At 48.2% G+C, this 12,072-nt stretch overlaps 1 protein-coding gene across 3 annotated transcripts; it reads right to left on the bottom strand.

Moving 5' to 3' along the window:
- Positions 1–327: 327 nt before the first annotated feature.
- On the bottom strand, positions 328–10,886 carry FAM53C (family with sequence similarity 53 member C). Of its 3 annotated transcripts, XM_039836205.1 has the most exons (6): positions 10,144–10,266; positions 8,321–8,475; positions 7,065–7,294; positions 6,624–6,681; positions 4,271–5,055; positions 328–3,348 (listed from the first exon to the last, which is right to left on the bottom strand). In XM_039836205.1, exons 3-6 carry the CDS (start codon positions 7,140–7,142, stop codon positions 3,091–3,093), a joined length of 1,179 nt encoding a protein of 392 aa, XP_039692139.1. In that variant the 5' UTR covers positions 7,143–7,294; positions 8,321–8,475; positions 10,144–10,266; the 3' UTR covers positions 328–3,090. The 3 variants fall into 3 exon arrangements, with proteins under 3 accessions (XP_039692139.1, XP_039692140.1, XP_039692138.1); XM_039836206.1 differs by lacking the exons at positions 8,321–8,475; positions 10,144–10,266 and adding an exon at positions 10,598–10,886; XM_039836204.1 differs by lacking the exon at positions 8,321–8,475 and having other exon boundaries at positions 10,144–10,324.
- Positions 10,887–12,072: the final 1,186 nt, after the last annotated feature.

Here is a 12,072-nt window from a genome sequence, read left to right as displayed (position 1 = left end):
CAGCACCAATAAGCATTCTGAGGGAGTTAGAATGTATTAATACTTGACTTCAACCTGCTGGAAGTGAGAGTAGGGAAGAGGAGACTGGTATAAGAACCAAGGAAACACAGACCAAATCAGACTGCCAGAAATAACCAAAGTTTTAGCAGAAACCTGGGCCACGGGATATGACTGCTGTGGCCATAAAAAGGCCTAGGGCCCAGATACTGCCCTAGAAGATAAAAGGCCCAGCCATGCCCTAGAGGGGCTGGAAGAGGTAGGTGGCCTTCTCCCTGTTTACTCCTTGCCTTTCTTTGTAGAGAAGGGAAGACACTGTAGTACACAAGGTTGCTTGGGAAAATGGATTATTCTAATAAAACTTTATTTTTTCAAACACAGCCACAGAGGCAGGACCTCATGTTTAACACACACACAGACTTATGGATTTTTTTTAATATAAAACAAAGTTTACGAAAAATTTTTTTTCCACTTTTTGTATTTGTAATCCCATTAGCACAGGGACTTTGGCAGCAGGTGGGAGTGAAGGGCAGCTGGAGCTGCCACTGGGCAGTCACCGGGCACAAGAGGAGAGCACCAGCCTGGGAGTGGCTTCACTCACACACGCAGGAATACTCACCTACTGGTCAGCCACACCACACACACAACACAGATGCAGATGTCTACCCAGCGTCAACCACAGCCCTGCAGAGGTGCACTCCACTCTGGGTAAGCCCAATATGTGAAAATTCAAATAGTCAAACAGCTAAAGTAGAGGGAGGTTGCTTGCTTTACAAAAGAAGCAATCACAGGCTGCTTTTAAATGGTCAGCAGTCCAAATGCATTGAAAAATAGCATTTGGTTTACACAGAACTGTTGGAACAGATCTATTGTGTAAAGCAAAATGAACCACTTCTCAAAAAGGCTTGTCTCAGGGCCACGGGTGCTTAGATTGAGAAGCAAGATGATAGTTCCAGCTAGTTTAATTTTCCAGATCTTAAAAGTAATGGAATTCAAATATGGTATCTTTAGACCTTCTCCCCTAAGGATGGTGCCCTAGGGCTTTGGGGAAGCCAGGGTGGAAGTGGAACTACTGCCCTCACTTCTTCAGCTTAGGGCCTGCAGAGACCCCACTGGTATTGTCAGTGGCCTATTGGAAGCTGGCACAGTCCATCTGAAACAAAGTGCCCAGGGATGTGAATGCCCCAGGAGGAAATGAAGCTGGCACCAGGGAACTTATGGCCTAAAGAGGGAGAAGAGCCAGGGGAGGGATGAAATCAAGAATGGGCACCTCCTGGGCTCACAGTTTCCCTGAGAGCCTCTCTCAGGCCTCTATAGACCTGGTAGCTCACTGGTAATACATGATAACTAGCAGAAGGAGAGGAGCCTTGGAAGGGTAGAACTTCTGAAGGCCAGAGGCTTGAGAAGAAATGGCCACCTCCTGGCCTAGAGGCAAGGAGGCTGGAACCTGGTTGATCCTTCTACCCGACATGTGGGAGACCCAGAAAATGATAGGTTCAATTCCACAAGGAAGAAAACATAGACTTGGTCTCCTCTAACATGAGAAATTGGGTCCCAATACACCCTGAAATTAAAGAGAAAATGCCCTTCTTCCAATAAATAGGAAGGGCAGGCCCAATTTGTTTATGCAGGGTCTAACCAAAGCTGGCAAAGCCTCACAAGCTATTGTGGCAGCTTCAGTATGCATCTCCACTGGTGCCAGCCCTACCAAGGCTCCTGCAGTCCTTAAACCTATCACTGTGGCCACTGGGACCTGCTGCCCTGACTCAAGTTGTGGGTAAGAAACAAAAAAGGAAATTCAATCCAACAACAACAAACTCCCAGCTGCTTCTCACAGCCTTTGCTTTACACATCCTCAGCCAATCCCTCAGTGAGCCCCGACCTCCCTGAGGTCTCTGAGGGCCAATTAGAGGCAAATAAACATTTCCTGGCAGGAGTGGAAGACAAGCAAACTAGTAAATGCTGACATCCCCTTCTTTTCTCAAGCAGGTCAGAAAAGACTGGGCCCAGATCTTAAAACGACAGGTTTCTCTACAGTCCGCTTCCAAAGAGCAGTGCTGGGGTGAGCTCACCCATGCCTGCTGGGTACTAAATGTCACTGCTCCTGCTGCCTCAATAGATGCTGAGGACCAATTAGGGGCCTTCTTTCCTTGTTCTTGACCCTCGAAGGTCAGCGTGTGAGGGAGAAAAGGTCCCATCAGTAAAGAGGGAAAGAGACGGAGCTCTCAACCCTGCCTCAGTTACCCACCTGTGTTTGCATCTATTTAGAGAGGCAGGTTGTATACAGCCTAGGCAATCTAATAAGAAAAAAAGCCAGCTCAGAATCAATGTGGAGAGCCGTCTCCAGCCCCAATACTAAGTCTATCTAGGGGAGGGGGGTGGGCCTGAGGAAAAGACCATTAGCTGAGGTCACAGCACTTAAAAGACCCTGCGGGACCCCCCAAACGGAATCCTTTGCAGAGCCAGTGGTGCTTATGGATTACAAGCCTGGTTCCAGAGCTACTTAGAAAAAAGGAAAACTTGGTACCCTCCTTCTGACGCCTTGAACAAGCCCACCGTCTTGTGAAAACTTAAGATCCTGGGGGTATCATGATGCTCCACTATTAAGGAGCGACTGCTTTCCTTCCCTAAGGCTTCACAAACATATCTTTCCTCGAGTATACTCCCATGCACACACACACTCTCACACAATTTCTCTGAGGAGGCTGAATGAACCCCCCACCCTGGCCAAATTCTAAGACACAAGTGCCCTTTGAAGCAAAGGGGCTAGTGAAATTCCCCGAGCTGGGGTCAGCAGACCCCTTCCTTCCCTGCCCACTGTTTTCTCGGTGGCAGGGATACTCACACTCAGGGCCGCCATGGGAAGGGTCTGCTCTGGGGATGTCCCTCCCGCCACCAGCTCCGTTTATCTTGTCCCGGCCAGTCTCTCGGCATGGTCGAGCTTCCTGGAGCGAGAAGATTTCCGGCTGCCCTGAGTCGGAGCCCTCCACTCAACCCCATTCCCAGGTTGGGCCCCTGGTCTTGGGGCCTCAACACTTGTTAGTAGCCATAAGAGAGTCAGTCTGTGTGGCCCCAGGAAGTAGCCTCTCAGTTTTAGTTCTCCTCAATCAGATTCAAGTCCAGGTCCCCAAAGTCCTGCTGGCACAGTGTCCGCTTGCTCAGTGCCTGCCGCCCCCACCGTACGGCCCCCTCCTCCTCCTCTTCGCTTTCACTCAGCACCTGGGAGGAACCCCCAATGGGGCTGCAGGAAGCAGAGAGGGGTGGAGGGCTACAGGCCATGAACCACGGTGGAGAGATGCTGCTGCCTTCCCGGGCTATTTCTTGGAGACAGACACCTCCTGAGTATGGTTTCTGTCAAACAAACAACAAAGTTAAGAAGGCAAAGGAAGATACTAAATCCCAGAGCACCCTGGCCCAAGCTCTATTTCAGTATCCTTCTTAGTTACCCTCAAAGGCAGCAATCTTAGGCTTTAGGGTGAGGTTTTTTGAACTCCCTAAGAAATTTTGGAAAATTTAGTGTACATTTCCTTGAGAAAAGAGCTCATAGTTTTTATCAGATTCAAGATTAGAAGCTCATTTTTAAGCTTCATATATGGGCGAGAATATTATCTGCCTGTTTCACTACTGTACAAGAGCCTAGTCAGAGCCTGGTACATAGCAGGTACTCGATAAATTTTGGCTGACTGGTTTGATGAATGACTCTATGAATGAGCGCAAAAATTCTCAAAGAGGTTTATGACCCAGTGGTCTAGAAGGAAGAATGTAAAAAAGTGGGCAAGTGCATATGACAACTGCACTCACACTAGGAAGTCAAAAAACGTTTGCTGAACAGATGAATATTGCAGCAACCTGTTTCAAGCTCTCACAGATGCACTTAAAGCAGTGAAGGGCAAGTGGCAAAACCAGCCTTGAGCAAACGGAGGGGACGGGGCACTGATGATGGCCCTTTTGTGTCTTATGCATTCTCATAGAGGAGGGAAAATATCTCTAGTAGGACAATCTGGGATCCCTGTTGGAAGGTTTAACAAGTTTCACCCCAGTTTCTCTGGAATCCCTAGAGAACTGAAGAGTTTCATAAGACACAAGACTTTCAGTGCTAAAACTGGGCCAGTCCTGGTCAAACTGGGATGATAGATCACTCTAGTGAAAGCTCAGGCAGAAACTCCAGGGGAGACCCTGCTAGGAAGGCATGGAACTAGGACTGCTCAAAAGTGAAAGGTGGAATGGAAACCCTCTACTTCCACCCAAGCTTCCCTAGTCCTGCTGATCTCACCTGATTCATCTTGTCAAAGTCCAAGGAAGGCCGCAGCCGCCGGGGGTCCTCCTCATGGCGCCGCTTGACTCCAGCTTTGCGGGCATCCAGATCACAAGGCTGTGAGCGGCTTCGAGGAAGGTTGCGGAGGCCTCGAGGTCGCCAGGGCAGCTCAGGGGAAGATGCGGGGGAGCTCCGGGCAGAGGGCAAGAAGCGGCTTGCCTGTGGGCCCAGGCTGGGTGACAGGGAAAAGCGGCGCTGGGGTGGACAAGGTGACAGGGACTCAGCATCACTCTCCCAGGAGCCACTTTGGGGGGAGGCAGCGCAGGGTCGAGGGGAATCTTGGGCCAGGGCCAGGCTGAAGAAAGGGGGGCTGTAGGGTCTGTGGGCTGGGGCACATTGAGAAGAGGCACTGGGAGCTTGGAGGAACCTGAGGCTGGAGACCCGCTTCGGGGGGCTCTGGTGAGGCACCTGCGGCCCACCCCCTCCACCACTGCCCCGGTGCTTGATGGGAGTCCACAGCTTGGAGGGGGCAGGCCGCCACACCGGCTGCCAGCGAGACAGGTCCACGGGCACTGAAAGTGAGCGGCAGTGCCTCTTGGATGGAGGGGCAGGGAGCACAGGAAGTTTCTCTGGGTCTGGGGGCTCAGGGCTTAGGATTTGGGAGAGGGGCTGCTCTGGTGGGGAACTTCCCCGGCTGGGTGGTCTGAGGTGCAGGCTCAAGCCTGAGGGATGGTAGCTGAGGTTGAGGCTGTCCTGGAACTTGGCACAGGAACAGCGGGGCAGGCCCCTCCAGGAAGCACCTTCTGGAAGGCATTCATAATAAACATAATATTAATGATAGCTAATATATTTTTAAGAGCTTACTATGTGTCTCGCAATGTAATGAGCACTTTATGTGAGGTTTCCCCAAAACCTTACAAGGTAGGTACTATTATTTTCCCATTTCACAGAGAGAAGTCTAGTAACTTGCCCCAAATCATGTAGCAATCACATGAGCAAAGCAGGATTGAAACCCAGGTCCGTCTGATGCTAAGGCTCGGCATTTTAACCACTCTGCTATTTTGCATCCATTATGAGGACCACGTGAAATCAAAAATATAAACTCATATACTGCCTGCCACTCCCTCTCAAAGGTAAAATGAGAGACACAAACCAGGTGTGCTCATCCTGCACTCCACTGAACCTAGCCCTACTTTACTTCCCAATATCCTCAGCCCCGAGCTGTGAAAAGCAAGCCTATGCTCTCCTTCCTTAGCCTTTCTCTCTCCCATAGGTCAGTAACACCAAAACAGGAGTTAAGGGCTGCCAAAGAGTTAAGGGATAATCACAGCAGGTAAGAGATTACTTTTATTCCTAAGGAGGGCAAACAGTGTGGAAGGCCTTTTGACAGTGGAACCATGCCTGGAAACCTTAAGACTTTATGTCACCCATGTTCCTGTGTCTAGCCACCCACGTTCATTGATTCCATTTCCCTAGGCCTGCATCTCAAACAGACTGGAGGGACTGATAAGTGGAAGGGAAAATGAACTAAAAAGAACGGTCCTCACTGCATTCTAACAAAAACTCTGACTTTTTGATAGCAGCTCGTTAAGGGACAAAGCCTACTCCAAGCTTCTCTGGTTAGCTGGCTAGAATTCTGCAGGGGCTAGACATTTGGAGCAACCGGTAAGTATATGAAGTCAGACTTGATGATGGAGAAAAACCACACCTGACATTTTTGGTCAACAGTTCTGCCCCAGTGAAGACAGGGACCATGTGTCCCATTCTGTACTTAAAGTACAATATCTGGCTTTCAACAAGTATTTAATAAATCAGAGGAAGAGACTGAATGAAGATGCTTTTTGCCAACATCTTTCTCTTGCCAGGTATCCCAGAAAAGAAAATGAGCTGCACAGCAGCCTAGCAGCATGGGTTAGAGTTCTGGCTGTACACTAGTGAAGTCTCCATCCAAATGCCCCCCACGATCACAGACTCTTTGATTAAGTAACTCATAATCTAGGAATTTATACCTCAGATATATTTTCACACGTGCAAAATGACAATAGTACAAGGTTATTCATCATAGTTTTGTTTGTCATAACAAAAGATGGGAAATAACCTAATGCACATCAATAGAAAATTGGTTAAATAAACTATGGTACATCCCTACAGTATAATAATATGCAGCTATATAAAACAAGGAAATGCTCAACATAACATACTGATACGTAAAATGAAGACAAGAGCCCATATCTCAGAAGGTGACCCTGGCAAAAAAGTTGTGAAGGTAGGCTACCTAGTTCTGGACACTAGAAACCAATGAAAGAAATATGTGGATGGAGGTATGAGCATACACACATATGCACAAATATACACACACACAATACCTTACCAGGCACAAGCTGGAAAGGGTTCCCACAGTTGGAGATGTCTGCATGATCAGGCAAAGGCTAAGAAAGAGAGAATATCCACCATGATTCAGGCTTGGAACACAGATTTCCAGGAAGCCCTGTTCAGCTCACCCTTGCAATTCCTGGGCTATTGGGATGTTAGGGACTCTTAAGTGTTCTCTTCTTGTCTTCCCGAAGTTAGTAAAATAATCCACACCTTCCAACATCTCAAACCCTTCTCCACCCAAGTTCTGGTGTCCCTTCTCTATCATGGAAAAATCCCTGCCCCCTTCCTTTTGGGCTGGGATTTGAGCTTTTGGTGGGCTCTTCCAGTACAAGTACCATGACTCACATAGCACAAGACAAGGGTGAAGTAGTAGCAACAAACAGCCTCAGAAAAAAGGGAGAGGGGTCGTGGAGAAGCAGGAAGACTGGTCTTTTACCAGACTGATGCTGAAGCGTGTGCATTTCAGCTCATCCAGAGTCTGCTTCTGTAGCTGCTCAGTGATCAAGGTTATCATGATTCTCCCCAGGATTTGACTTGCACACTTTGGAGCAAATGATGGATGTCTTCCCTGTCGTTCTTCCAGACCTCACTCGTGAGCCGTCTTCTGCCACTGCAGCACCATTCTAGCACCATTGGGACTTCCCTCTCCAGTCATGCCTGCTGAGTCTGCCAATTACAGAGGGACCAGCCCCAAGTGATATTAGAGATGTACCTGGTCCTGAAGTGGAAAATGTATGGCACACATACCACAACATCCCTATGCCAGGCCTCTGGCAGACATCATTAATTGATCACAGCTCTTTCCTACTAAGCTAAACATAGCCTCAGAAACATTCTAAACCTGGCACTTCAGATATCCAGTAAAATGAACTGGAGTTGGCAAGCAAATTAAAATCTATTTGCCACTCCTAACCTGGTTCATGCTCTGCTGTCTATCCAGAATACCAACACCACTTAGAAAACAGCTTATGAGAGAAAGGGATGCCCAAATGGTTACTTCCATCCTGATTAGCCCAATATTTTTATTTTCCAGTCAGAAGCAATTCTAAACTACAGAAACAGGGAGGAGCAGTGGTTGTAGGAATGACTTTCTGCTTCACACCAGAGTAAACAAGGTTTTAAGTTCTTCCTTAGCCTGACCAGATGATATATTAGTTTTCCAACAGATATTATATACATTCTCTTATAAAATGAGAAGAGGATAAGGAAACGGTACCAGGGTAATTCCAATTACATTTCAACTTCACAGATGTTAAATATAACAACTCTATGACTTCATTCAACTAAGTTTTTAGCCTGATCTGACTCAAAGACCATGAATACAATTAATCAAGATTCTTTCTCAGGTCAATTTTGGTAGAAGCAAATAATTCTATCAGAGAACAGGCTTCAAGCCCACACAATTGCCTGAGGGGCCTTGCTCAAGGGAGGAGAGGATGTTAACCTAATGTCGCCATCCTATTCTGCCTATTCCCAGAAATGACCAGCAGGCAGACAGTTCACTAAAGGGTATGTGTAGTATTCAGTAGTAGAGAGAACTATCAAGATATCTAAATCTTGGTCTAATCTGCTATGGCAGTTTTGGCAAATCATTCAACATTTCTCAGTCTCAGTTTACCCATAACAGGCAGAATAATCTTAATTTGTCACAGGAACAATATAACACAAAATATCAAAATGTGAAAAGCATACCATTTGGTCTGTACAAACCAGGAGTCCATATAGGCTGCTGTTTCTCACCCCTCCCATTTGTTGCTCTACAAAGCCTCAGAAGGCCACAAGTGATATCATTAAGACAAAGGCGGCGATCGGGTTTATCTATCTGGTTGTATGCCAACCTCGGTCACCTGCATACCAAGAGAAGCCCAAAAGGGCCCTACTGTGACTTTGGGGGCAGATCATTTTCAACTTTTGCAAAAAAAAAACAAAACAGGGAATCATCTCTACCCCATCATACCTTAGAGGGAGGCAGGACATAGGAAAAAGCCAAGAAATACATAAGGATGTACTTTGGGGAAGAAACGTGTGGGAGAAGTCAATCATCATTATAGTTAACTATCATTTTCATGCATAATTATTACAACCCTGAACCAAGTTCCAGCTTCCTGAGAGCTTCCTTTAGCTGCTTCCCCTATGTTCTTGTGGGAGAAGCTAAAGCTTGTAACACTTCTGCTCTTGGTTTCTTAACTGTCCTCAGAGATCAACCAGAGAGGGAACCTAACTGCAGGCTTTTACCCCAGAGACCCCAGGCCTCAGGATGACCAGCCATGAAGAGCAGAGAGTGAAGCAAAACTCATTCAAGCTTTTCATGAGGCATTTGGCTAAACAGCAAACTCCCAGCCCTCTCTGGGATCAAATGAAGAGTGATTTCGTGTTTTTCTGCATTTTAATTGTTAAGATGTGGCCACACACGGCGGTAATTGGAACAATGCAACTACCACCATGCAACTGATACTCTCAGCCTGAGTTTTGTAAAACAGGCCAGGCTGAGAGGGGGAACAGAACGGAAGCCATAAGGAATCAAACCAGGACACAAAAGAAGGCAAACCAGCTCCGCGAGGGGCCTCCTCTTTCTTAGGCAGGCATAGAAAAAAGTGTAAGAAGCCCTCTCTTGCAGCCTTCTTTCCTCTTCCATTTTGTATATCTGAGGGACAGAGTCGGCCCTGAACGTTCACTAAACAAGTTAAAACTTCTTAGCTTAACAACTGGCAAGGGGGAACTCAACCCTTTACAGAGCAGCAGGCCGCTAGGCCCTCCCCACAACCCCACCAGGCCCAACTCTCAATCCAGGCTTTCCCTCCACTATCGGCCCCCTAAAATAAAGGTTGGACCCTCACCCCATCTATTGGATGGTAGTAACCCCTGACACTCGGGTTTCAGGGATGCTGAGGTTGTGCTGAAACCTGGAGAACCTAGGATCATATCAGGCCAAGGGAGAGGAGAGTCACAAATCCCCTGGGGACCTGCCCCCAGGTCCCAGCCCCACACCTCTGGGGAAAACTGAAGGAAAACAGTAGGGAAGAGGGAGGTACATGAACAGGTAAGTGGGGACCTGACCGCTCTTCCCCCATATGGCTTTGGTCGGGATGGGGATAATAAGTGGGGGCACCCCTCCCCCCACCCCGATGAAGAAGCAAAATGCTAGGCCCCCCTCCAATCCTCAACCTCTCCCTCGGTTGCCCTGCCTGTCCCCGCGGGGTGGGGCATGGGCGTCCTCTGGCCCCTGGGAGGGGGGCACCAGGGCTCACTCAAGGGGGTGTCGCTTGCCTGTTCCCAATCAGCTTCCATCATCTGGCCACGAGAAGCGAACTCAGGACATGGGGGATGGAGAGGATCTGGGACTTAGCACTCCGCCACCCCCTCCCCCACCGGGTCCCGTGCTATCCCCGCGGAGGCGGCCAGCGAGGCGGTGCGGCGAGGGAGGCAGGGTTGGGGGAGGGGAAAGAGGGAAGAAGGGACGAACGGTCGAGGTGCCCGCCCCGAGGCCCCAGCGCCACCTGTCCTCCGCCACCTACCGCGGCTCCTCTAGCTCCCAGGGCCGCGGCCGGAGCAGCTCTGAGCGCTCCGTTCGCCCCACGGAGCCCTTAAAAGGCGCCGGCGCGAACCAACGGGCCTCTGAGGAGAGTGGGGGATCGCTCGGGTTCACAGAGTACCCCTGAACAACCCGCGCAGGCTCGAGACCTGCGTCATTTCGTTTTCAAAGTCTTTCTTGGATAGCGCTGTCAGGAACGAGCTCGGCTCTTTGATTTAGGGATGAGGGCGGTTTCTTCACTATCTAATTACCCCCTCCAAAATATTACAGAAGGTGGACGGGCCCAGTTGGAGGCATGTCTTGAAACCCGCGGGGGAGGCCGTGTTAGACAAAGGTAAACAAAGCCAGCGCTCCCACTTTCCATTCCTACATGGACCCAAGTAGAGCCCCCTAATCGGTTCCAGTCGCGTAATAGAATTAACCAAGGTTCCTCTCACCTGCTCTCCAGTCCCTTCTTCTACCGCCTCTACTCTGAAGGAATCCCCCTTCCCCCAGCAGAGGACCCGTCCTCGACGTGAAGGCTTTTGGGAACTGTAGTCCAAGCGCCTATTAAGGCCTGCTCCGAGTCCCAGGAGCCCCTCTTCCAGCGGCCGGATCGGCTCGAACCTTATAAATTTAGGACTTATAAGAGTTGCGGGGCCGTCCCCACCTAGTTTTCTAACTAGCCGTCACCCAAAACACTTTGTAAAGCTGAATAGGGCCCAGAGCTGTTCGCTCCTTCTCCTTCCTCTACGCACCCCCCCCCCAAGAGGATGAGGTAATGGGATTGTGATTATGACATCATAGGCGGTTCAGTAGCTCGCGTGGGGGGTGGGGGAAGTACGGTGGTTACAGCTGGACCACTTTCCTTAAGACACGGAGGGAAGAAACAGGCAGATGAGGAAGAGATGTTGATGGTGCTATATTTCCTCTTCAGGAAGAGGAAGCCACCTTTTATTAAATCTCCACCATTGTCACCACCTCCTACCTCAGCCAAAGTTTAAGTCCTTTTTGAAAAGACTGAATGTAGATGTTAGTAGGTGAAGAGGTTGGGGCACAGCTAGTTGTTTTCTGGGCCTTATGTAAATTTGAGTCTCAGTATCAAAGAAGGTTAAGAGAGACAGGCAAAAAGATGAAAAAGGAGAGTTTTTAAACAATGCCTTTGTAGGGTAGCATTTTAGATTTCTTTTTCGATTGAAAAGTATAAGTGATTGATGCAAGTAAATCCTCACTATTACATTTAGCAACAAGTCCCCTGAAAGACATGTTTTCCCTAAATATTTTGTGCCCCACTCAAGGTTGGGCCAGATAAGTAAATTGTGATCAGCTAGAAAGTAGAACTAGTGGTGGAGATCTTCTTCATAGCCAGGGAAGGGAGGAGGAAGGAGCTACCAAGTCTCAAACTGAAAAAGAAAAATAGAGGGAAAGTGAGGTACTTAACAAGAAAATGTGGGCGAAGGGAAGATGTAGTTCACATTTCTTTGCCCTGCACATTTCCCCTTGACAAAAGGAGTAGGGGGAGGGGCCATGACATTACGGGAGATGTGTTTTCCAATAACTGCTGCTGTGGAGCACTCATGTGCCAGGCCCTGTGCTACAGACATTAAATATATATTCTCATTTTTGCTTACAATCATCAAATGAGACAAAATCTCCTTACCTGACAGATGAAACGGTGGAGAGGTTAAGTGACTGCCCATGTGGTAGACAAAAAAGCAGTCTGAGGCTTTGAAACCCTTGTTTTTCACTATTAGGTGATCCCCCTTTTTATTATTAACCATGCTAAACTAAAATTCAATGACCAAATATAAGAACTTAAGTTAGCATTGGCTTATTTGCAAAATATTGAAAGAAATTGGGACAGTTAGAAAATAAACCCTGCAAGTCAGATTTCAGGCTTTGCTTCAAAAGATCACACCCCTTTCATCAAATA

This window comes from Pteropus medius, unplaced genomic scaffold (genome assembly GCF_902729225.1).
Source record: "Pteropus medius unplaced genomic scaffold, Ma_sr-lr_union100, whole genome shotgun sequence".
Taxonomy (NCBI): domain Eukaryota; kingdom Metazoa; phylum Chordata; class Mammalia; order Chiroptera; family Pteropodidae; genus Pteropus; species Pteropus medius.
The sequence above is the reverse complement of the archived record's forward strand: the minus strand, read 5'-3'. Positions and strand labels throughout refer to the sequence as shown.

Bases quoted from the DNA above. Each gene is read 5' to 3' on its own strand.
- FAM53C (XM_039836206.1), bottom strand. From the start codon at position 7,142: ATGATAACCTTGATCACTGAGCAGCTACAGAAGCAGACTCTGGATGAG. The intron at 6,682-7,064 runs GTAAAAGACCAG...TCTCTTTCTTAG, and splicing joins CACGCTTCAGCATCAGTCTG to CCTTTGCCTGATCATGCAGA. The intron at 5,056-6,623 runs GTAAGGTATTGT...AATGCCTTCCAG, and splicing joins CCCTTTCCAGCTTGTGCCTG to AAGGTGCTTCCTGGAGGGGC.